This window comes from Salmo salar, chromosome 25 (assembly GCF_965601325.2).
Source record: "Salmo salar chromosome 25, fSalSal1, whole genome shotgun sequence".
Classification (NCBI taxonomy): Eukaryota; Metazoa; Chordata; class Actinopteri; order Salmoniformes; family Salmonidae; genus Salmo; species Salmo salar.
In genome coordinates, this window is record NC_138315.1 from 20880364 (window position 1) to 20907325 (window position 26962).

The 26962-nt window shown below is 44.0% G+C and overlaps 1 protein-coding gene across 2 annotated transcripts in view; it reads right to left on the bottom strand.

Moving 5' to 3' along the window:
- Positions 1-5395: 5395 nt before the first annotated feature.
- The window catches only part of ube2f (ubiquitin-conjugating enzyme E2F (putative)), an 88409-nt gene continuing 66842 nt past the window's right edge, over positions 5396-26962 (bottom strand). Inside the window, 3 exon segments of one of the 2 annotated variants that reach the window (NM_001173966.1) lie at positions 5396-7145; positions 19945-20007; positions 22003-22035. In NM_001173966.1, the coding sequence (NP_001167437.1) occupies positions 7095-7145; positions 19945-20007; positions 22003-22035 (147 nt within the window). In that variant the 3' untranslated portion in view covers positions 5396-7094. 2 annotated transcript variants of the gene reach the window in all.

The window sequence follows — 26962 nt, forward strand, 5'->3', positions numbered from 1 at the left end:
ATATGGAACATGGGTTATTTCAATGAGAACTTGTACAGTAAGTGGGTTGATACATCATTGAGAGGCATCCTCCTGACAATGTCTTTCAGGACACTCTCTGTGTGTGGGAGTACCAACTACCCACTGGGCACTGACGTCAATTCAACGTTGGTTCAATGTAAAAAAAAAAAAATGTTTTTGAACGAAACAAATGCAAAGCCCTCTGTCACCCAGAAACGTATTCGTGTCTGCCTGCATGCTGAAAATCTTTGCCAGTGTGTGTGCATGTTAAGGCTAACTGATTTGGAAACAAACATTTTGTCCCTGTTCTACACTAAATTGATAACATCTCTTTCAGACGGCCATGAACAAAGGGGCCAGAAAAATGAGGGGAATCAGCACTTTTCCTAAATGAAAACTGTCCTCAAGGTTGTAGAGTGTGCTAAAGAAGGTACAGGCTACGTGCAGAGGAAGCGAAAGTGTATGGCTGAACAGTTCTGGGTGTATACTAGTTAAAAAGGCAGTAGCAATGAGAGAAATCTTTCATGGGGAAAGGAAGAAGCTTCGATCCAGTGTAAAAGACAGTACAGCAGGGTGTCACAGCCTCAAGCAAGATGGCCCTCTTCCTGACTGCTCTGTACCTGCATGCCTCCTGCCGCAGCACAGCCGTCTCCCCCTTTTTAGAAGAGAGCGTGGGGCGGTACTTATGGAGCCAGATACCTGCCAAAAGGTTGAACGTACGTATCGTTAGGTTCGTAAGAAAATCCATACGTAAATTGTTAGGATCGCAAGAAAAGCCATGTGTGAAATGTAAACGTGCAGGATACCTCTTTTCGGTTTCCCTGACTTCCGTTTATATTATACTGTGTTTTGCTTGTTTGGGTAGCACTCCTCACAGGCTGTTTTTTGTTTGTTTGTGAGGTGAAACTGGCAAAACTCTTAAAAGGTATTATTGTACGTCATCATAATCGTAACATGATGTTGGTATGTTCACAGATTAATTTTCATGGCTTTTCTTACGATCATAAGAATGTACGTCTAGATTTTCTTACGATCCAAACGTTCAACCTTTTGGCAGGCATCTGGCTCCATAGGTACTGCAGGCATCTGGCTCCATAGGTACTGCAGGCATCTGGCTCCATAGGTACTGCAGGCATCTGGCTCCATAGGTACTGCAGGCATCTGGCTCCATAGGTACTGCAGGCATCTGGCTCCATAGGTACTGCAGGCATCTGGCTCCATAGGTACTGCAGGCATCTGGCTCCATAGGTACTGCAGTCATCTGGCTCCATAGGTACTGCAGTCATCTGGCTCCATAGGTACTGCAGGCATCTGGCTCCATAGGTACTGCAGTCATCTGGCTCCATAGGTACTGCAGTCATCTGGCTCCATAGGTACTGCAGGCATCTGGCTCCATAGGTACTGCAGTCATCTGGCTCCATAGGTACTGCAGTCATCTGGCTCCATAGGTACTGCAGGCATCTGGCTCCATAGGTACTGCAGTCATCTGGCTCCATAGGTACTGCAGGCATCTGGCTCCATAGGTACTGCAGGCATCTGGCTCCATAGGTACTGCAGTCTACAGTCTCTCTGCGAGCCAGGCTCTCTCACGGTGCAGGAGAGATTGCACATACCTGCAGAAGTTGTGAGTGATTGACAGCTGTCGGCTGAAAAACTGTGTATGAGGTGGTCCAGTGGAGTGTATGTGTGTATGAGAGAAAGAGGTGAGGGGGTCCAGTGGAGTGTGTATGTGAGAGAGAGAGGTGAGGGGAAGTGGTCCAGTGGAGTGTGTATGTGAGAGAGAGAGAGGTGAGGGGAAGTGGTACAGTGGAGTGTGTATGTGAGAGAGAGGTGAGGGGAAGTGGTCCAGTGGAGTGTGTATGTGAGAGAGAGCGAGAGGTGAGGGGAGGTGGTCCAGTGGAGTGTGTATGTGTGTGTGAGAGAGAGGGGTGAGGGGGTCCAGTGGAGTGTGTGTGTGAGAGAGAGGGGTGAGGGGGTCCAGTGGAGTGTGTGAGAGAGAGAGGGGTGAGGGGGTCCAGTGGAGTGTATGTGTGAGAGAGAGCGAGAGGTGAGGGGAGGTGGTCCAGTGGAGTTTGTATGTGAGAGAGAGAGAGAGGGGTGAGGGGAGGTGGTCCAGTGGAGTATGTATGTGAGAGAGAGAGGTGAGGGGAGGTGGTCCAGTGGAGTGTGTGTGTGTATGTGTGTGTGTGAGAGAGGTGAGGGGGTCCAGTGGAGTGTGTGTGAGAGAGAGGTGAGGGGAGGTGGTCCAGGCTGCTGACACTGAACGCCCTCTTTCTCAGGAGACTGACTCACTATCTGACAGCCTGGATTAACCTGCTATGGTCATCATTTCAGCACAGAGTTAGTTAACACTAAACAGCACTGTGTGAGACCTGGAGTGTAATCATTTGTCTAAAATGTTTTGCAAATAAAACTAGAGTTTCTATTGGACAAATTCAGGTAGGTCCCTCCCTGTTTCGTTTGGTTCGTAGTGAATACACCCCTGAGAACTAACGTGTCAACATCAGTAATTAGCTTAATATGTCATTAACGTTGTTGTACACAGGACAGTTATAACTAGTGGTGTAACGGACTGTAGTTGGTCCGTGATCCGTACGGGTCACCCCCCACGGTTCGGCAGATCAATTGCAAAGTTTAACCATCATAGTGTGAAACACTTTTACTGCTGCTTATACTTTTTAAAGTAATAATCCCCTAAATCTTGATGCAGAGTTGCAGTGAAAATATAAAGACAAGACAGATGTGTGCTGTGTTTTACTCTGAAGCCTGAAGGTTGATTTGATCATTTTTTAAGCAGTTGTGTGTACTGTTCACGTGAACGGAGCATGTTGAATTCCAACGAATCAATCCTGGATTCTCGCGTTGCAAAAATCTAAGAAGAAAAAAAAGCAGTGACAGCCATGGCTGGCGGAGGAGCTGAAGAACTGGAAAAGCCTCCCGCTTCATTTAAGTCTATGGGAGCATTGGGAGCATTTTGTATAGGAGCATTTTTGCTTCCCTGTCGAATATGATGATGGAAGAAGAGTGGTGGACAACACCATTACGGTGTGTAGGCATTGTGCCACAAGAAAGCCGTATGATCATGGAAATACATATTTAAAGCGTCATCACCCTGGTGTGTCAGTGACGGGAACCAACTCAGCCAAGGGACAACTTCTCACCGCGGCATTTAAGCAGCCCTTTGCTGCAGAATCAGACCGGACTAAGGCCATCACTAAATCTATTGGGACGTTTATCGCTGCAGACATGAGGCCATACTCTGTTGAGGAAAACAAAGGGTTTAAAAATATGGTGAAAGTCCTTTAGCCACGCTACGAAATCCCCTCGCGCACCCACTTCAGTATGAAGATCGTGCCAGATCTTCATGAACAGGAAAATATCAAAATTGTCGATGACTTATCCAAGGCATCCTCTGTTGCCCTCACCACAGACGGGTGGACCTCCAGGGCAACGGAAAGCTATGTGGCCGTGACTGCTCACTACACCACAGAGGAGTGGACCTCCAGGGCAACGGAAAGCTATGTGACTGTTCCCTACACCACAGAGGAGTGGACCTCCAGGGCAACGGAAAGCTACGTAACTGTTCACTAAACCAGAGGAGTGGGAGATGCTAAGTCCGGTGCTACAGACACACCCCCTCTATGAGAGTCACACAGGCACAAATCTGGCGCAGGTACAGCTAGGAGCAGCTAGGAGAGTGGAAGCTAAAGAGGCACAATAGCAATATCCCAACCACCACAGATAATGCCAAGAACCAAGTAAATGCAGTGATAGAGGCTGGACTGGGGCCACAGATAGCTTGCTTTGCACATGTGATCAATTTAGCATCCCAAAGGGGAATCTCAGTGAACCAGATGGACCGCCTCCTTGGGAGGATCAGGAAGTTGGCTTCCTTTTGCCACCGATGCACAACAGCCACTCATGTGCTTTAGACCAAGAAAGAAATGTTACAGCTACTGACCCACAAGCTCATACACCATGTCACAACAAGATAGCTCTCCAACATGTCATAAGTGGAGTTCCATCTTGAGCAGCAGGCAGCTGTATACTCTGCACTTACAAACAAGACCTTGAAAAAAAATAGACATCGTCACCTTGTCTGATGACGTGAAAGCGGCAGAGGTCCTCCAGATGCTCAAACCCCTCAAAACGGTTACAAGCCTATTGAGCACTGAAACTGCACTGTCTGTGTCCATGATCCTATCTCTGAAAACAAGGATTCTACAATCTATGGCCCCAAGTGAGGAAGACAGCACCATCACTAGATGTCAAGGCTCCCATTAGAGAGGACCTGAACCCCAGATACCCCCCTAATGTACAGAACTACCTTCATAGATCTACTGCACTGGATCCAAGGTTCAAGTCCCTGTCTGTTCAAGTCCCTGTCTCACCTAGACCCTGCCCTACGCCGGAGGACATACAGTGATCTCACCACTGAGACTGTGGCCACTGAAGACGTAAAAAAAGAAGTGAATTACTTAGATAAATATACTGCAGTCTATGCTATTGCTATTAGAATCATTCATTTTTGATTTGGAATAATAAATGGCTTTTATTAAATGTTATTGCCACAATTATAGTTGTATGAAATATGAAAATATATAATGAGTTAGTTTAATAGATAAAGTCATTTTTTCTGCAGGGTCAAGCCACAGCGCTGACAGGAGCAGAATCAGAGGCATCTCCTCCACTAAATCATTTGGCCATGAAGGAGCTTTTCAGGGAGACCTTTGCGAGCAAGGACACAGGCAAGACGTTTGCCAACACCATCAAAGAGGTGGCATCATCCTACAAGGCAGCAAGCGGCATTCCAGTGGATGGTGATCCACTGGCATAGTGGATAAGCAATGAATGTAAATACCCTCACATTGCCATGATGGCAAGATGCTACCTGGCACTACAGTTGCTAGTGAGAGGGTGTTCTCCACGGCAGGGGACATAGTGACTGCAGAGGTCTACCCTTTCCCCAGACAATGTAGACATCCTCATCTTTAAGTTAAGCTCAGGTCTGCTTTCTTTTTTTTGATGTGGACACAGGCTATTTTTTAATTCACTATTGTTCAAAGGAAGAAGGTATCATGCCTCATATTGCACTTTAATTGAACAATTGAGTATTGAATATTTTATTTTAAGATTTTATTTAAACATTGAAAAGTTCCTTGATTTAAGTAATAAATGGAAAGCAAAGTTATTTGTCTCCCTTATTTTTTTTGCTGATCTGAAAAACGATCTGCTCTGCGACTCGAAACCGTGATCCGAACCGTGAGTTTTGTGATCCGTTGCACCACTAGTTATAACATTGCAGTTCAATTAACATTGTTGCCAGCAATTACAATCCATGAATGTGTGTTAAGGACATTGACTGTGGAAAGAAAGAAAAAACACAATAAGTACATGTTTTTCCTTATTATATCCTCTTTAATATATCTTAAAAAATTGATATACAATCTGAGAAAGAAAAGGAGGATTTAAACTGAGGAACAGACAGACCCTCCCGAGCCCCACAGAGAACTAGGCTAGCTGGACCAGTAAAATAAGGAGTGTGGGGCTAGGAACCAGAGCATGCTAAAAACAAGTCACATGAACCCCTGTCCATTTGAACACGCACGCACGCACACACACACACACACACGCACACACACTCCTCTAACATACCTACTGTAAAATACACCACCTCCTGATCACATACATTTTGCCTCATGCAAACATGTGAATACAATTTTTTAATACAGTGATGACACTGAATCTAACGTTCCAATATGCACACATACAGGCACAACGCCAGCCCAGGCAAAGCCAAGCAACAAACCCACACACTCAAAGATATACATATCTCTCAGAAACACACACACATAGAGGGGGACATTCAGACACATGAGGACATGCATACAGAGGAGACCACAGGCCCTTCCCTTTAGACACCTCACTTGCCTCACAACAGAGGACTCTCATACACAACCTAGCAGAGAAGAGAGCCCTCGTATTCCCCCTACCTCCATGGGGGCAGAGGAGAATGCATGAGTGTGGTGGGGCCTAAGAGAGTGGAGGGAGAAATGTCAGGATGGAGGGATGGAGCAAGACAGACAGACTTTCAGAGGCACAGTGCCCTCTACGTTTGGCTTCCCCAGAGGTCAGGGGAGCTGAGATAAGGTCAAGGTTCAGGTGTGGTGGTAGAACTTGTACTGTGGTACAGCTTGAGTCTTTTCCTAGGAGCTTCATCTGGACAGTGTTACAGTGTGTCTGGGGCACCGGTAAATTGTGTGCCCCCTGTGGATGAGTGAACAGAACAGACAGGAAGTGGTACCCTATTCCCTATGTAGTGCACTACTTCTGACCAGGGCCTATAGGGCTCTTGTCAAAAGTAGGGTAATATACAGGGGTGCCATTTCAGACGTACGCTGAGTGAAGTGGACACTAGAATGGGGACTGACTGGGTCGGTGGCACTTGTCATTCACATGCTGTCTGATGAGGTGGGTGTGGGCGGGGGAGTGCAGGCCTTGAATGAGTGACATAACAGAGATGTTGTTTTTCCAGCTGTGTGTGTTTCTGTGTGGCTGGGTGGGTGTGCATGCACAACCAAGTGCTGTGTGTTGTGAGTAACTAGTTGAGTGTGTTTGCTTTTCAATGTGCGTGAAGGGATTCTGTGTGTGTGTGTGCGCTCGTGTGCATTTCCTTTGCAACCAGACATGGCAGGCACTAGAACTGAGAAACACTAACAGATAATCTCTCTCTTTGATTCGTCAATTCTTAAATAACAGCTAAGTGGATTGGTTAAATCCCGGGTCCTCACTGCCACATGCGCTCACTATTATTGGCTCAGACACACAGAGAGGCCCCGTCATTGGACAATCCCTGCGGTGACGCAGCATGATTACTCTAGGCCACTCAGGGCAATTAAAGCATAATCCCTCAAACTTTTAAAAAACAATTTTTCTTGTAAATCTTTTTTTTCTTTCAGCGTCATCGTATTGCAGTCAGGGCGTGTCAGCAATGTGCAGCGGTTGGTTGGTTGACGAGACGTTAGGGGGCGGGGTTCAGCTGCGCAGTCGAAGAAAGGGGGGGTTGCAGGCAGCCGGCGCAGCTGACGCAGTCATCATCTTGCATAGTGCTTGATGTAATCTTGAACCTTATTCCGGAAATCCTCCTAGAGCAAGACACACAAACAACATCAGTGAGCTTTTCTGGATCTACTGTACATCCTTGTTTACATTTTTACAAACATCTTACCTCCATCTGCTCTGAAAATCTTTAGGCCAATATTCATACAGTGGGTTCATCAGTTTAAATGACTTTGAGCGAGACATTCAATAATAATCCAGTAAGCTGCTTCAGGGGTTGATGCCAGTGATACAGTGGGATGAAAACGTTACCAACAAACCCTGCGCACTTCCTGGCAAGCAAAACATGATACGACCACTGAGGGCACGGCAACAGCCAGAGCTATGAAAACATTACCGCAGAGCATCCGTCCGGCCAGGCAATACGGTCCCCATTGCCAGACTGTGGAGATGGAGGTAGATCCGGAGGGCACTGCTAAAGCTCTGGCTCCGGGTAAACAGCCTCCAACAACAAGATGCCTGAGAGGAACCCAGGAGGGCTCAGGATTCCTCAATTAGCTCTGCTGGCCCGTTGTTCTGTACCCAGCACCAGGCTGTAAATAGCCCCAGTCTACAGGGAGTCTGGAGGAACGCAGTGAACAGCCCATCTTTGCTCTGTCTGTCTGTGACCACCTCTGTTTCCCCAGCCGGTTCATACACAGTGTGGTGGGCCTAATTGATCCTTCTGAATGGTATGGAACACTATAGTGCAGTACCTCCCCTACAGAACTGGGAGGTTAAAGCCTGGGCCAGAGTGAGTGTGTGTGTCTGCCATGAGGGTGTGTGTGTGTGTGTGTGTGTGTGTGTGTGTGAGTGAGAGAGAGAGAGACTGTGTACTCTGTGCATGTGTGTAGAGTTTATATGAAATAAAGTCAAATTAATTCCCATGAGCCTGTCTGGGGACAGTGTGCTAGATGATTGGAGAAATGGAGCCAGGTTGGCATGGCAGCGTACGTAGCGGCACAGGTGGCAGGAGCAGCTCAAGGCGATTGATATCCTTGGCTCGGTTTGTCTCTCCTGGGTCAGCTTGCCCCCTGCCCTTTTCCTTTTCCAGGGCCAGCTATATTAAACCACACCAGCTCAGGTCATGCACAGCACAGCACAGTTCTGAGAGCAACAACCAACGCATCCAACAAAAGCCTATTTTCTGCTCTTCTCACTAGTGGTCCAGGATTTGGGTTCGATTGGGAATTGATGAGGTTAGAAGGGGGTGGAGTCCGCTAAAAGACTACACAGCCCTGGTATCAGGAGACAAGGCAAGTGAAAGAAGCAACTGTAAACCCTCCTCCAATCTGCACAGGGACATCCCATAGACATCAACGCATTATTTACCCATCAAGCTCCAGTTTCACAGATGCACGTTTCCCAAGATAGGATTCATTCCTTTGAGAATAAGCTCAGAATGAGGCTTGGTCAGGGCTGGAAAAGGCCAGAAGAGTCTCAGACACAATGCTTTAAAATGGTGACGACTTTAGGACAAATGTGTGTGGCTGACTTACAATTGACATTTTCGTCATTTAGCAGACAATCTTATCCAGAGAGACTTACAGTTAGTACTAGACTTAGTTCCTAGCATGTCATCTAAAAGAGCCCGGGCCTGCTACTCAATAGCTTACTTTACCCTCAGGGAAAAACAATTAGCACTACAGATCTCTCTCTCCGTCCGTCGTTGCATGAAAGCTTGTATGTAAATGTAGATGAATATCACAATCAGACGGCTGGTTGGTAACCTGCTATTTGAGTCATAATCCATCCTACTGGGTCTCCACAGTCCTTAACGAAAGCCAGAGGGCAGATGACCTGGGGGGTAGATTATGACGTTGGTCTGTTATGTGAAACTCCAAGGACGTGGGGAGGACAGAGACAGAGACTGATATGGAGGAGGATAGCAGTGCGGAAACCAACCAAACAAAGCCTGTAGTTGAGGCAGACACTGACTGACGGACTAACGTTAGCGGCCATCCATTAGTGAACTGAACCATGTAACCTTTCCTACTGAATTAGCTCACATCCTCCCAGCAGGCAGGTACACCAGTGTTCAAAACACCTCTTCTGTTCAAAACACCTCTTCAAGAGGTAAATGAATTAATGCAAATGGCTGTACTTCGCCTTGGGTGGAATGTGCTCTAGCTTTACAGTCAGGCCATAGCAACAGAGCAAAGTAAATATCACTAAGTTAAAGAGCCCTCAGCACAGCTAGGCAGACAGAACAGAGACTTTGAACTAACAGTTAGAACAGGGACCCCGGAACACTCCAAGCTGAGACCTTGGGGGATTCAACTGCTGCGCCCCCCCCCCCCCCCCACTTTACATAACTCTGCAGCCTTGCTAAATATTTTGGCAGTGAGCCGAGCGCAGCACAGAGCTTGAAATAGCCCCCCCACGTATTTCTGCGTATTAATCTGCCCCATTAAAACAATCTGAAGTGTTTGTGGTCATGTGGGCCTTTTTATATTAGGTTATACTACAACTACTCAACATAACAATGGAGATGAATGATGACATTCAGAACAGTTCTTTGACATACAAGTCAATGTCATCAAACGAATTCAAAAGTAAAAGTGCAGATGTAAATCAACCTAGTCCTGCAGATTTATAAACCATTTTCCTCGGGGAATAGGTCAAAACTACATACTGTCCCTCCCCTGCTACAGCGAATACAGGAAAAGAGACACGCTGAATTTCCTGTCAGATCTCATCAATGTCACCGTTTTGACTCCCAGGGACATGTTTATTACACACGACTGGCAGAGATGACATGCGCTCTGAAACCCTCAGTCACTCTTTGGTTTGGCAATTCAGACGTTTTCAGAAACCAAACTGACCAATCAATGGCCTTCAGTAACCGTGTGACATGATTTGTAACACCAAACAAGGTTACTTCAGAACACAGGGCTGCATGGCCCCTCTCCTCCATGTCCTTTACATTTACATAGTCATTTAGCAGACACTCTTATCCAGAGCGACTTACAGTTAGTGCATTCATCTTAAGATAGCTAGGTGGGGCAACCACATTTCTCAGTCATAGTAAGCAAAAGTTTTCCTTTAAAGTAGCGATCAGCAAAGTCAAGTGTGGGTGTTCGTTCACAGAAGGCTGTTGGATTATTTCAGATACTTGACCTTTTTGTATATGTCATCCAGAGATGTTCTCCACTGCACCGTTTTGCGAGTCACCCTCAAACACTCACCCCTCCAGCTAAAAAAGCCTGATAGCCCAAATTGGATGTAATCTGTCCAGATGGGAACAGACAGCTCAACATAGCATTAATGTGAGTCTACTGTGTGTTCCTGTCCCGACGCTACTGTGTAGGGACAGCACCTGCCGTGCTAGACCTGCTGCACACACCACCACTGCTACAGGTAGGGTAGGAGCAGCAGTCAAGCTATGTAAAAGGCAATCACATCATCTGAACACCAACTCAGCAGACGCTGTCAGGGAAGACCGCAGGGGTGGGAGAGCGGAAGGGATGGAGTGGTAGGAAACGAGACCTCCTGATGGCACTCATCTCGCACTCTATCACTTCGAATCCCCCTCTTCCTCTTTCCTCCCCATCAGGACTAGGGATAGAACATTTCAGAGCCCTCTGGCTCACCTGGTAACGTGATCAGTTTGCACCGATTCAGGTCAGATCATGTCAGGTAGAACTAGCGCTGAAGGTGGCCCACAGCCAGCAAGGTGTTACAAATACTAGATAGCCCGACAGAAGATCACACAGAGGCCAGATGAGCTAGTGATTTCAAAGAATTATTGTCAGAAAGAAAGTTGACAAAACTACTTGTGACAACATTTCTGCAGCGTCAAAGTTTTCACTTCACAAAACTGACACTCTATACTAAGCGCTAAAGACCACCGTGGTTCAACCATCCAGAACCATGTAGAACCAGACCCAGTCACATGGATGCTGGGTTCTTTTCACACGTAAACCAACAGCCAGTTGATTGGCTATTGATCCAGTGTGAGACAGATTGTTAGCACAGTAAAGATACTGGTTCTGGGGTGGTTGGAGATCCATAGATCTGCATTAGGATGCAGTCAGAAGACCACAGAGTCCCTCAAGAGAGCATTATGCAAAGCCTTCGTTAAGCCATCGGATGGTGCAGTATGGCTGACCATGCTAGAATACCTGAGTGACTAATCATCAGTCAAAACGTGGCTGTTAGTTTGCTGTGGCCAACCTTAAATCAACCATTTTCTGTGGCATTGCAATAGTTAATGTGATGTCCAAAAGTATTTGGACAGTAACAATTATTTTGTTTGTTTTGGCTCTGTACTCCAGCAATTTGGATTTAAAATGATACAATGACTAGGTTGTAGTAGAGATGATCAGCTTTAATTTGAGGGTATTTTCATCGGGAACAAAAATACAGTACTTTTTGTACATAGTCCCCCCCATTTTATGGAAATAAAATAAAAGTATTTGGACAAATTCACTTATACAATTTATTCAGAAAGTATTTAGACCCCTTGACTTTTTCCACGTTGTTACAATACAGCCTTATTCTAAAATTGATAAAATATTTCCCCCCCCCCCATCACCAATCTACACAATACCCCATATTGTTGCAAATGTATAAAAAAAGAAAAGAAATATCACATTTAGGTAAGTATTCAGACCCTTTACTCAGTACTTTGTTAAAGCGATTACAGCATCGAGTCTTCTTGGGTATGACGCTACAAGCTTGGCACACCTGTATTTGGGGACTTTCTCCCATTCTTTTCTGCAGATCCTCTCAAGCTCTGTCAGGTTGGATGGGGAGCGTCACTGCAAAGCTATTTTCAGGTCTCTCCAGAGATGTTTGATCGGGTTCAAGTTCGGGCTGGGCCACTCGAGGACATTCAGAGACTTGATCCGAAGCCACTCCTGCGTTGTCCTGGCTGTGTGTTTAGGGTCGTTGTCCTGTTGGAGGGTGAACCTTCGCCCCAGTCTGAGGTGCTGAGTGCTCTGGAGCAGGTTTTCATCAAGGATCTTTCTGTACTTTGCTCTGTTCATCTTTCCCTCGATCATGACTAGTCTCCCAGTCCCTGCCGCTGAAAAACATCCCCTCAGCATGATGCTGCCACCACCATGCTTCACCGTGTGGATGACAAAGTATAAGTCCAATATGCCTTTGTGTTTCTGACAAAGACAAGGTCAAGAAAGTCATCATGCCTGGCTAATCATCGGCCTCTTTAGTTTTAAGGTCAACAGTCAAATGGCAGCCCCATGTGGGTTCAGTCTGTTCCGTTCTGGTATGTTCCATCTTCCACAGCACTACTGTATGCCCCCCCCCAACCCCTCCCAGCTGACAATAGAATAACAACGCAGACAGAGAGCATTGAGCACTGGGGGAGTTCCGCTTCAAGCCTACTGTCTCTACGGTTGTTGCTGAACCAACGATAAAGCTGGAAAAAGGGCTGTTCTCAGTAGGAGGTCAGATCCATTTGACTGGATGGCTGTTGTTTTTCCTACTGTGGGATGGGGTATCTGCAACACCACTGCTGCAACATGACTCCGTTACTATTAAAAGCCCTAGTTTCCTCTCGAGAGGGAGAGAGAGAGTTTGAGGCCAAGCTTCCTGTGATGAGTCAGCTGGGAGTCTGCTGCATCAGTATGGTGATTACATGGTCATTTAGCATCACTATGCTATGTGGTGGACGTGTGAGCCGTGGTTTCCCAGTACCCTCTGACACACATCCCACAATTCCCTCCGCACAAAGACTTGATGTTCAGTCGGCACGCCACAAAGCTACAGAGTCAGGGGAGACCAAGAGATTGGACACTCCTCACGAATGCCACGGCCCTCACGTTGAGAACCACAAACTGTGGACGTCACACTCGGCAGGGGCTTGCGAGAGGCAGCTGGGACAACTACTGTGCATATCTGTGTTAGTGTGAGGGAGTATGTAGAGTACATGAGCCCCTGCTCCTTTTAAGTTCCTTGGCGTCCACATCACTAAGAATTGAACATGGTCCACACACACCCGCATAATCGTGAAGAGGGCATGACAGCACCTCTTCCCCCCCAGGAGGCTGAAAATATTTGTCATGGTCCCTTGGATCCTCAAAAGGTTCTACAGCTGCACCATCGACAGCATCTCGACTGGCTGCATCACCGCTTGGTATGGCAAATGTACCGTCCTTTACCTCAAAGTGCTAGAGGGTGGGGCGTACTACCATTATGCTGCAATAGTTTGTGTCGGGGGTCTAGGGTTAGTCTGTTATGTCTGGAGTATTTCTCCTGTCTTATCAGGTGTCCTGTGTGAATTTAAGTATGCTCTCTCTAATTCTCGCTCTCTCCTCCCGGAGAACCTGAGCCCTGGGACCATGCCTCAGGACTACCTAGCCTGATGACTCTTTGCTGTGCCCAGTCCACCTGGTCGCGCTGCTGCTCCAGTTTCAACTGTTCTGCCTGCGGCTATGGAACCCTGACCTGTTCACCGGACGTGCTACCTTGTTGCGGACCTGCTGTTTTCGACTCTCTCTAACGCTGAATGATCGGCTATGAAAAGCCAACTGACATTTACTCCGGAGGTGCTGACCCGTTGCACACTCTACAACCACTGTGATTATTATTATTTGACCCTGCTGATCATCTATGAACATTTGAACAGCTTGGCCATGTACTGTTATAATCTCAACCCGGCATAGCCGGAAGACTGGCCACTTCAAAGAGCCTGGTTCCTCTCTAGGTTTCTTTCTAGGTTCTTGCCTTTCTAGGGAGTTTTTCCTAGCCACAGTGCTTCTACATCTGCATTGCTTGCTGTTTGGGGTTTTAGGCTGGGTTTCTGTATAGCACTCTGTGACATCAGCTGATGTAAAAAGGGCTTTCTAAACAAATTGTATTGTTTGATCCAGGACCTCTATATCAGGCGTTGTCAGAGGAAGGCCCGGAAAATTGCCAAAGTCTCCAGCCAAACAAGCAATAGACTTCACTTTGCTAACATCTGAAAAACAGCACCGGAGCATCGGCTATTGGACCAACAGGCTCCGAGACAGCTTCTACACCCAAGCCATAAGACAGCTAAGTAGTCATAAGACTGCTAAAAATTGTTAATTAAATGGTTACCCAGACTATCTGCACTGCCTCTATGCACACTCACAAGAATATATGTCTATACACACTCACTACATAGACACACTCACACAAAACCCACATACATTCACTACATACGCATGCAAGCACGCACACACACACGTATACCGACATCACAAACACAAGCACTTTTACACTCACCATATGCTGCTGCTACTCTGTTCTTTATTTTTAATCTTATTATTATCCATCCTTGAAGCATAGTCACTTTACCCTGCTTTCATGTACATACCTACCTCTAATATATTGATCTGGTACAACCTGTATAAGGCTACATTTTTGTGTATTTTATTCCTTGTGTTACTGTGTGTGTATATATATATATATCTGAAGTTTACATACACCTTAGCCAAATACATTTATACTCAGTTTTTCACAATTCCTGAAATTTTGTCCTAGTAAAAATTCCCCGTCTTAGGTCAGTTAGGATCACCACTTTATTTTAAGAACGTGAAATGTCAGAATAATAGTGGAGAATGATTTATTTCAGCTTTTATTTCTTTCATCACATTCCCAGTGGGTCAGAAGTTTACATAAACTCAATTAGTATTTGGTAGCATTTGCTTTAAATTGTTTAACTTGGGTCAAACGTATCGGGTAGCCTTCCACAAGCTTCCCACAATAAGTTAGGTGAATTTTGGCCCATTCCTCCTGCCAGAGCTGGTGTAACTGAGTCAAGTTTCTAGGCCTCCTTGCTCGCACACGACTTTTCAGTTCTGCCCACAAATGTTCTGTAGGGTTGAGGTCAGGGCTTTGTGATGGCCACTCCAATACCTTGACTTTGTTGTCCTTAAGCCATTTTGCCACAACTTTGGAAGTATGCTTGGGGTCATTGTCCATTTGGAGGACCCATTTGCGACCAAGCTTTAACATCCTGACTGATGTCTTGAGATGTTGCTTCAATATATCCACATAATTTTCCTATCTCATGATGCCATCTATTTTGAGAAGTGCACCAGTCCCTCCTGCAGCAAAGCACACCCACAACACGATGCTGGCACCCCCGTGCTTCACGGTTGGGATGGTGTTCTTCGGCTTCCAAGCCTCTCCCTTTTTCCTCCAAACATACTGATGGTCATTATGGCCAAACAGTTCAATTTTTGGTTTCATCAGACCAGAGGACATTTCTCGACAAAGTACGCTCTTTGTCCCCATGTGCAATTGCAAACCGTAGTCTAGCTTTTTTATGGCGGTTTTGGAGCTGTGGCTTCTTCCTTGCTGAGCGGCCTTTCACAGTATGTTGACATAGAACTCGTTTTACTGTGGATATAGATACTTTTTTTTACCTGTTTCCTCCAGCATCTTCACAGGGTCCTTTGCTGTTGTTCTGGGATTGATTTGCAATGCTACCAAATACTAATTGAGTGTATGTAAACTTCTGACCCACTGGGAATGAGATGAAAGAAATAAAAGCTGAAAGAAATAATTCTCTCTACTATTATTCTGACATTTCACATTCTTAAAATAAAGTGGTGATCCTAACTAACCTAAGACAGGGAATTTTTACTAGGATTAAATGTCAGGAATTGTGAAAAACTGAGTTTAAATGTATTTGGCTAAGGTGTATGTAAACTTCCGACTTCAACTGCACACACACACACACACACACACACACACACACGAGTTTGGGGTCACTTAGAAATGTTTTTGAAAGAAAAGCACATTTTTTGTCCATTAAAATAACAGCAAATTGATCAGAAATGCAGTGTAGACATTGTTAAATGTTGTAAATGACTATTGTAGCTGGAAACGGCAGATTCTTTATGGAATATCTACATAGGCGTACAGAGGCCCATTATCAGTAACCATCACTACTGCGTTCCAATGGCGCGTTGTGTTAGCTAATCCAAGTTTATCATTTTAAAAGGCTAATTGATCATTAGAAAACCCTTTTGCAATTATGTTAGCACGGCTGAAAACTGTTGTCCTGATTAAATAAGCAATAAAACTGGCCTTCTTTAGACTAGTTGAGTATCTGTAGCATCAGCATTTGTGGATTCAATTACAGGCTCAAAATGGCCAGAAACAAAGAACTTTCTTCTGAAACTCATCAGTCTATTCTTGTTCTGAGAAATGAAGGCTATTCCATGCGAGAAATTGCCAAGAAACTGAAGATCTCATACAATGCTGTGTACTACTCCCTTCACAGAACAGTGCAAACTGGCTCTAACCAGAATAGAAAGAGGACTGGGAGGCCCCGGTGCACAACTGAGCAAGAGGACAAGTACATTAGAGTGTCTAGTTTGTGAAACAGATGCCTCACAAGTCCACAACTGACAGCTTCATTAAATAGTACCGGCAAAACACCAGTTTCAACGTCAACAGTGAAGAGGCGACTCCGGGATGCTGGCCTTCTAGGCAGAGTTTCTCTGTCCAGTGTCTGTGTTCTTTTGCCCATCTTAATCTGTTCTTTTTATTGGCCAGTCTGAGATCTGGCTTTTTCTTTGCAACTCTGACTAGAAGGCCAGCATCCCGGAGTCGCCTCTTCACTGTTGACTTTGATATTAAATAGTACCCGCAAAACACCAGTCAAAGTGGAATTATGTTTTTAGAGATTTTTACACATTAAAAATGAAACTCAGAAATATCTTGAGTCAATAAGTATTCAACCCTTTTGTTATGGGAAGTCAAAAGTTCAGGAGTAGACATTTGTTTAACAAGTAACATAATAAGTTGCATGGACTATGTGCAATAACAGCGTTCATCATGATTTTTGAATGACTACCTCATCTCTGTACCCCACACATACAATTATCTGTAAGGTCGAGCAGTGACTTTCAAACAGATTCAACCACAAAGACCAAGGATGTTTTCCAATGCCTCGCAAAGAAGGGCAACATTTAAAAAAATAAAAAGGTAGATATTGAATATCCCTTTGAACATGGTGAAGTTATTAATTACACTTTGGATGGTGTATCAATCACCCAGTCACTACAAAGCTAGACATCCTTCCTAACTCAGTGGCCGGAGAGGAAGGAAACTCCTCAGGGATTTCACCATGAGGCCAATGGTGACTTTTAAACAGTTACAGAGTTTAATGGCTGTGATAGGAGAAAACTGAGGATGGATCCACAAAAGAAGGAAGCTTATACAGAGTAAAAATATTCCACAACATGCATCCAGTTTGCAACAAGGCACTAAAGTAATACTGCAAAAATGTGGCAAAGCAAGTACATTTTTGTCCTGATTTCAAAGTGTTATGTTTAGGGCAAATCCAATACATCTATATTTTCAAGCATAGTGGTGGCTGAATCATGTTATGGGTTATGCTTGTAATCATTAAGGACTGGGGAGTTACAGGGGAAAAATAAACCTTTCAGCAGGACAATAACCTAAAACACATGGCCAAATATACACTGGAGTTGTTTACCAATAGTGGCCTAGTTACAGTTTTGAGTTAAATCGGCTTGAAAATCTATGGCAAGATTTGAAAATGGCTGTCTAGCAATGCTCAACAACCAATTTGACATGGCTTGAATAATTTTTTTTTAAAGAATAATGCTCAATTATCTTACAATTCAGGTGTGCAAAGCTCTTAGGGACTTACCCAGAAAGACTCAGAGCTGCCATCACTGCCAAAGGAGATTCTAACATGTATGGACTCAGGGGGTTGAATATTTATGTAAATGACCCATTTCTGTATTTCATTTTCAATAAATTAGCAAAATTGTCTAAAAACATGTTTTCACTTTGTCATTATGGCGTATTGTGTGTAGATGGGTGAGAAAAAAATATTTGTAATACATTTTTAATTCAGGCTGTAATACTGAAAGCACTGTAGGTGCAGTGATACTATTAAGGGGAACCTGTTACAGTAGTGTATTAATGGCAACTTAACTAAAGGTGGTCTGACACAGTGCTTCCCAAACTGTGGGTTATACAATCAGGCCCCCATTGATTTTGTTATAATGTTGAGCATAAGAACACAACATTTGCCATGTCAAAATGCGTACAATTCCCAGAAATGAACGTAAAAACAACAACATTCTCCCTCCGCTGCAAAAATGATATTTTTTATTTATTATTTGGTCTGTTGATGTTTTTTTCACCGCTCAACCATTATGGTGGGTCTCGACTCAAAAGACAGCTCAATTGTTGGGCCACGAAGCAAAAAAGTTTGGGAACCACTGTTCTAACACAAGAGGATTTCTTTCTCCCTTCCTTATATTTTAACTCACCTTTGCAAAAAAAAACAGCTCAGTGTAGTTATGGCAATGACATGTTTCCCTGAGTGTTTGGAAGCCCACTGTGTCCACTACTCTCTCTGTAATGGCTCCTATGAACAACAACCTTAAGGCGTCTGCATACTAGGTTTTGTTTGCTCCTAGCAGAACTTGGCAAGGCAAAGTGAACGTCTGTGCCTCTCATAGTAACTTAAATAACCTTTGCTTGAAAAACAAAAAGGTCCCACGAAACGCCATAGCCAGTACACACTTCGTCAAAATGATCAATCTGTAATTATTATAAGGAAGAGGAAAAGGAGAAAGGAAAGGAGAAGAAGAAGGGAAAGGAGGAGGAAAAGAAGAAGGGAAAGGAGGAGGAAAAGAAGAAGGGAGAAGGAGAAGAAAGGAGGAGAAAGAAGGAGAAGGAGAAAAGAAAGAAAGAAAAAGGAAGAAGAAGAAAAAGCAGAATGAAAAGGAGGACGGAAGGAAGAAGACTGAAGGAGGAGAGAATACTAGAGGTTTCCCTTTTATCTGTGGATTAATTGTCAGAGTAGAGAACACAGAATTTTGTGTGACTCAAAATGGGTCAAGATTCTACAAAGATCCAGGAAAAAAAAAGACCTTGTGCATTTCAGGTAAAATTACAACCCAATGTTTATATCCCAGGACAAATTAGCTAGCAACACCAAGCTAGGTAAATGTCCATGAATGTTTCATGTGTTTCGACTTGTCCCCAAATTAATATAGTCGGTTCACAGTTCGTTTTGATATTTCAGCCTGCATGTCCTGATCGCGTCTGGTGTAGACGGACAAAATCAACATGTGCGCATGCCAGGTGCAGTCAGCATGTTAGAAGGAACATTGCTCAGGACTGAAGAGACCAGAGGAAACCATCCATTGAAATCAATACTTCCTGTAGGTCTTGCCTTGTCTCCTCTCCGACATTAGTTTGGCCTATTCCTTCCTTCACTTACCTTCTCCGGTCTCGTTTCCTCTAGTTTATGTTCCGGTAGCCCAGTCTGGGTTTTTGGACAGGTTTTTGGTGTGTGAAACCAACCAGAGTGACCATGTTACACTCCACTCTACACAGGCGGAGAGGGTGTGATGAAGACTGTGCAGATATCGACCCGCTGCGAGTGGCAAACAGTAATGAGGCATCAGGCATGATCTTAAATGTAAACCACAGCCCTGCTGTTGACATACTAAGCTGCTCTTGCTCTCTGAAATTTAGCATACACTGTCTGTCTGGGGACTGGGGAGTACTGCAAGCCCCAGCCGAGCACCACTTGGGAGGGAGTGTGAGAGGTCCCAGAGAGGTCTGTCTCCTGCCGGGCATGGATAGCCCAGGCAGAATGAGACACAGCGTGAATCACAAATGGCACCCTATTCTCTATATAGGGCACTACTTAGACACACAGTGAGACAGACCAGCACAGTACCCAGTGGTTCCGAACGAAGTGTTCATTAGTGAGTTCTACAGAATAGCCCCACATTCCACTTCTAGAGCTTTCAGACCTTCTAAACACGTCCTACTTACTGATGCCCATGTAAGGTCATGGACAGGACATAGGGAAGATGACCTCCCTCCAGGTGGGCTGGTTGGTGTTACCTTATCGCGCAGATGATGCTCGGCCGCGTCGATGTTCAATGGGTCATCGAAGTTCAGTAGATCCTGAATGAAATAGAAAATGAGCTTGAGTCAGCAAAAGTTTACTAAAAACAGTTTCAGATAAACTAAAACCCGCTAACCCAGATGAAAACAACAAACGTAACAGTCAGGCAAATGTTGTTGTCTGATACTAACAGCCACTGGCAGTATGCAATGTCACCCTGGATTTAAGTTAAAAGACAAAGTAGTGTAATTAGCCGGTTGCCGTAGAGACGGTGTGCGTGGCGGGCGAGGCGCGGTGTGTTATTAAGGAGATAAAATGGCGGCTAGGCCTGTGTGTAGAGCGCCTCACTTCCTGATTAAAAGCTAAGCCTCAGGGCATGACTGAGCATCAGGCTGCATCATCATTGTGGGAAGCAGCCTGGAGAGGAGCGAAAGAGATGCTATCAACCCAATCAACCAAGCAACAACAGTCGCTTACAGGAACACTTAACACGCTTCATTCTCCTTACTTACCTGCTTTCTCCTCAATGTTTACAGAAAATGCTTGGGGAATTGCTCGGAAAAACGGGTTTGTATGGTTTTATACATAAAATAGATAGACTGAGTTGTTACTGTAAAGCCTATACCTGTTGTCATAAGAATAGAAACACATTTTAACATACAATGCATTCGGAAAGTATTCAGACCCGTTGACTTTTTTCCCATTTTGTTACGTTATAGCCTTATTCTAAAATGGATGAAATTGGGTTTTTTCCTCATCAATCTACACAAAAACGTTTTTTTTTTTTTGAATTTGGTGCAAAAACATTCAAACTGAAATATCACATTTACATAAGTATTCAGACCCTTTACTTAGTACTTTGTTGAACCATCTTTGGCAGTGATTACAGCCTCGACTCTTCTTGGGTATGACGCTACAAGCTTGGCACAGCTGTATTTGGGGAGTTTCTCGCATTCTTCTCTGTAGATCCTCTCAAGCTCTGTCAGGTTGGATGGGGAGCGTTGCTGCACAACTATTTTCAGGTCTCTCCAGTGATGTGCGACCGGGCTCTAACTGGGCCACTCAAGGACATTGAGACTTGTCCCGAAGCCACTCCTGCGTTGTCTTGACTGTGTGCTTAGGGTCGTTGTCCTGCTGGAAGGTGAACCTTCGCTCCAGTCCGAGGTCCTGAGCACTCTGGAGCAGGTTTTCATCAAGGATCTCTGTACTTTGCTCCGTTCATCTTTCCCCTCAATCCTGACTAGTCTCCCAGTCCCTGCCGCTGAAAAACATCCGCGCAGCATGATGCTGCCACCACCATGCTTCACCGTAGGGATGGTGCCAGGTTTCATCCAGATGTGACGCTTGGCATTCAGGATAAAGAGTTCAATCTTGGTTTCATCAGAACAGAGAACCTGTCGTTCTGCCCCTGAACAAGGTAGTTAACCCACTGTTCCTAGGCAGCCATTGTAAATAAGAATTTGTTCTTAAATGACTTGCCTAGTTAAGGAAAGGTTAAATAAATAAATAAATAAAAACAAAATGGTCTGAGAGTCTTTAGGTGCCTTTTGGCAAACTCCAAGCAGGCTGTCGTGTACTGAGGAGTGGCTCTCATCTGTCCACTCTACCATAAAGTGCTGCAGAGATGGTTGTCATTCTGGAAGGTTCTCCCATCTCCACAAAGGAACTCTAGAGCTCTGTCAGAGTGACCTCCCTGACCAAGTCCCTATATTGAATTTACTACAGGTGGACTCCAAGTTGTGGAAACACCTCAAGGATGATCAATGGAAACAGGATGAACTTGAGCTCAATTTCGAGTCTCATAGCAAAGGGTCTGAATACTTATGTAAATAAGGTATTTGTTGTTTTATCTTAATAAATGTGCAAAAATGTAAAAACAAAATGGTTTCCGTCGTGTCATTATTGTTTGTAGATTGCTGAGGATTTTTTTTTACTTAATCCATTTTAAAATAAGGCTGTAACGTAACAAAAATTTGGAAAAAGTCAAGGGGTCTGAATACTTTCCGAAGGTACTGTAGATGTCAAATGGTTTTGATTAAAAAAAAGGTACTTACGGTAAACAAGGAGTTCAATCCCCAGACTACATCCTGAAAGACAGAGGCAACAGACAAAACATCAGCAGACATCCATAGCTCATCATAGTTTTATGTCCCATTAAAAGTCAAACTAAAACCAGTCAGTAACAACCGGGCCAATCGGTAAGCATTTGTGAGCCAACAAATTAACACAAACAAAATCGTTGAATGCCCTAATTGGATATCATCTGATTAGCTCTATTGTATCTAATGAAGATGGAACCTTTTCTGATTATCCAAGTGGTTTGCCTCTGGGAATGTATTAGGCAAATATCCTTGATGATTAAAACACTGAAGAACGGTATGATGGGTATTCATTAACATATATATTTTGAGGATATTAAAAAGAGGACACTGGCTCTGTTAATTGAGCATCTCCGTCTTCGCAAAGGGTGTGTTAATTCATGAATCATTAAACATAATGAGATGCCGACGGGCGACGTGTAAACAATTACCCTTACAAAATAGCTCTTAATGTATTAATGTATGCTAGCTTCACTTAGAGGACGTCAGTGTGGACATTCAACTCTATTCCCCTGCCAACTGATAATGCCATAGACCTGTCCCACAGAGGTTTAATACGTATTGACACATTCTGGAGAATAAATGAACTGAAGAGGGGGAAAAAACATGTTTTTGTTTTCCATTTAGTTGTCAGTTGGCTATGAGCTGAGATTGATGAGGAAAATAATGATCCAAAGCCCTGTCCAGTTCCAAATGTATTTGTTTGAGTAACAGGGTTAAAATAAGGACACTCCTCAGGGAATGAAAGGGTCAAATATAGCGTACTCCATAGGAAGTCATAAGGTTATGTCATGACGTTGGCCTCTGAGTACAGGGAGGACAGTTGACCCCCTCCCCCCTTGCACCATCCCCCAACCTACCTTCCCCCACCCAGGCCCTGTGTGCAAGGGTTGTAAAAACTCTAAGAGGAGAATCTCTTGCCACATGGCCCATAGAGAGACACAGGAAATTCTTCCAACTCACAGAATTGGGGAGCCAAGCGACATTTGTGTTCTGGAGAAGGTATGGAAGATTGGTGAAGAATCCAGCTACGAACTGGTCCGCTTGGTACAATTTTGTGATACTCAGAAGAGACAATATAGCCATATTACCATAAAACTGTTTATATAATAGTTTCAGCGATGAGAATTGCATCCACATGGTTGTATAGAATGTATTAATAAGGATAAAGCTATTTGTAATACATTGAGATGCTATGTAATGATGTTAATGTGATAGAATTATATTTCTGTACCAAGCTTAACTCAGTCATCGGCACGCCCCAAGGACACAGACAGGACCAGGCGTCATTTGACAAGCCTGTTCTATGGTCACTATAAAACCATAGCCTGATCTACTTTCTTCAGACCCGGCCTCCACTCCATTGCGAGTTAGCCAATAGGTTTGACCATCCAAGTACTCTACTGAAAGTGAACTATACCACGTGGTTAAATTTTTGTCTATTGATACCGACAGAATAAGAACAAGTCTTTGATATTAATTATTAGTCTGCAGCTAAGTAAATTATATAATTGAACGTGAAGACCAACGAAACACCCATTCTATGACGACATTAATGAATGTCGCTTTGAAAGATCCATTCTAACCGAGAGAGAGAACGCGGACAAAACTCTCCAACCGAACGACGCTCCAACAAGGATCCCGACGACACACTGAGCGTAAATATATATTGATTGCAATTGTTCGCGAATGAGTGAGCGTTCAATTGTCAATTGTTAATATTAATGAACTCTGTGTACCTTCTCAGCTGCCCTTTATGACCCATTGTTCAACAAGACACCAGCCATGCCTGTTTAGACCACTAGGGCACATTACTCTACCAATTCTTTGTGATTACTTACTGATTAATTACTGTTTGTATACTTTCTGTGAATTAATTAGTTTAGTAAATAAATGATTTTAAGACAATTGATGTATGGATGATTTTAGTAAAGACTGGGTTCGTGCAGATACAACAATTTACGACGTTTGGAATGAGACTGGACGCGAGGTAAAATACACCATTTAAACCAGAAGATAATCGGCCTATACTATAATAGAATAGAATATATGTTATAATATAGGAAAGTTATATTAGGAAAATTATAGCTTTGTAATCTGAATATTTTCCTTGGTGCCCCGATCTCCTAGTTAATTACAATTAAACGATTAATCAGTTTAATCGCGTGATAATAATTACAGGGAGTTCATTGATAAACATGTCTTCAGTTTAATGGTACCCCAAAGACACGACAGTTAAATCAAGAACTCAGTTAAATCAAGTACACCCCTCAGGGAGTGAAGTATGGGATCAATATCATGCCAAATGTATTGTGAACACACAGCATGCATTTTGAATTTGTGTATCATGATCTGTACAAATAAGTACCAATGCACAAATGTAAATCACTATCCACAAACAAACACCTTATGATTTGCATTTGTAAATCGATATATTGCATTCCATTTTTTTATTTTTATAACTGCAGATATGCAGGTCATTTCCAAGGGTCTTAAGTAAAATGACTGCCATAAAGATTTGCACATAGGAGAGATAAGCGCAAAACAAGACAGATATGGAAAACCTGCAAATCCATATTTGGAAGCGCTTAGGTCACCTGACTATTGGCAGGGATTTGACAACAAGAAAAAGAAAGTTCTCACGCGCAGAAAGCGATTTCTATAAATCACTGGCGGCCTCTCGTTCGGCCATGTTGATGCCTGCCTTTCAAGGCTGCAGAAATTATAGTATGGTAACCATAATATGTTAACCACTATGTCCAACGTAAATAATTGAAACCCTAGCCCTATATTACCTATATTACTCTATATTTGCAACACTATTGCAGTGTACACCCATTCATCGCCCAAATAGTTGAATTAGCTGGCCTGTGTGATAGCACCACTAAATTAATAGATTCTCTTAAGTCTCAACTTCTTCGAAAAAGAATTAAGCACACAGGACACCTACTTCGACATTGGCCCCTTTCAGCCTTGATGAAAATTGGCCCTCTGTGATCAAGGAACATTTTCTAACATTTTAAAAGATATTTGAGGTGGGTTCTGGTGAGAGAAACCAAAATCGCATTGGCCAGGACACAAACAGTCAGTGTGTGTCACATATGAACAATGACCTGTTTCTATCACGGACCCTCAGAGCTTTTTGACTGTGGCAGGAGCTGGTGCCAAGACAGGCTGCTGTTGATAGGGAGGCTGAGAAGGCTGGGCCCGCTGGATGGCAGTCAGCAGAAAGGGAAACCAGATACACGTGTCCATCTTCACATGAAATGAATGACCTTAAGTGACTGATTGGATGACTATTAAGGATGATCTGAACGGTGCCTCACTAAGGGCTTTTGCAACGGGAACAGGGACAACATAAGGGTAATAGAATGCCACAGCTGGGACAGAGGAGTGTTGGCAGCTGTGCTGGTCTGATCTCATATCCTACACCTCCCCTCTCCTGGCGAAACAGTTAGAGGCCTCAGGAATACTTATGTCTCCTTAATGCTCATCATCTGTGCAACGTGAGACAGCAGCTGGATTATAATCACGTACAATGTATGACATTGTATCACACAGGCCAGCTAATTTTTATTTTTTTCACCCCAATTTCGTGGTATCCAATTGGTAGTAGTTTCAGTCTTGTCTCGTTGCTGCAACTCCCATACGGACTCGGGAGAGGCGAGAGGCGAAGGTCGAGAGCCATGCGTCCTCCGAAACACAACCCAACCAAGCCGCACTGCTTCTTGAACCCGGAAGCCAGCCGCACCAATGTGTCGGAGGAATCACTGTAAACCTGGCGACCGTGTCAGCGTGCACTGCGCCCAGCCCGCAACAGGAGGCGCTAGTGCACGATGAGACAAGGATATCCCTGCCGGCCAAACCCACCCTAACCCAGACGACGCTGGGCCAATTGTGCGCCGCCCCATGGGCCTCCCGGTCGCGGCCGGCTGCGACAGAGCCTGGACTCGAACCCAGAATCTCTAGTGGCACAGTGCAATGCAGTGCCTTAGACCACTGCGCCACTCGGGAGGGCCCAATTCAACTATTTGGGCCAGCTAATTCAACTGTACACCACAATAGTGTTGCAAATATAGAGTAATCTAAGGATAAGGTTTCAATTATTTACATTGGACATAGTGGTTAACATATTATGGTTACCACACTATAATTTCTGCAGCCTTGAAAGGCAGCATCAACATGATCGAGAGGCTGCCAGCAATTTATAGAAAATGCTTTCTACGGGTAGAAATCTTTTTCAATGAATGCAAGTCCCTTTCTACCGGCGAGAACATTTTTTCAACGACTAAAAATTGTTTTCTACTCGTGAGAACTTTTATTTTTCTTGTTGTCAAATCCCTGCCAAAAGTCAGGTGACCTAAGTGCAATTATTTACGTTGGACATAGTGGTTAACATATTATGGTTACCATACTATAATTTCTGCAGCCTTGAAAGGCAGGCATCAACATGGCCGAACGAGAGGCCGCCAGTGATTTAGAGAAATCGCTTTCTGCGCGTGAGAACTTTCTTTTTCTTGTTGTCAAATCCCTGCCAAAAGTCAGGTGACCTAAGTGCTTCCAAATATGGAGTTGCAGGTTTGCCATATCTGTCATGTTTTTGCATATCTCTCCTATGTGCACATTTTTATGGCAGTCATTTTACTTAAGACCCTTGGAAATTACCTGTATATCTGCAGTTAACATTTTTTTTTATGCAATATTTCGATTTACAAATACAAATCAAAAGGTGTTCATGGATAGTGAATTGCATTTATGGATAGTGATTTACATTTGTGGATTGGTGATTTACATTTGTGGATTGGTACAGATCATGATACACGAATACAAAATGCATGCTGTGTTCACAATACATTTGGCATGATATTGATGGGGTTAAACCAAAGACATTCAATGCATTGAAGGGGAGGATGAG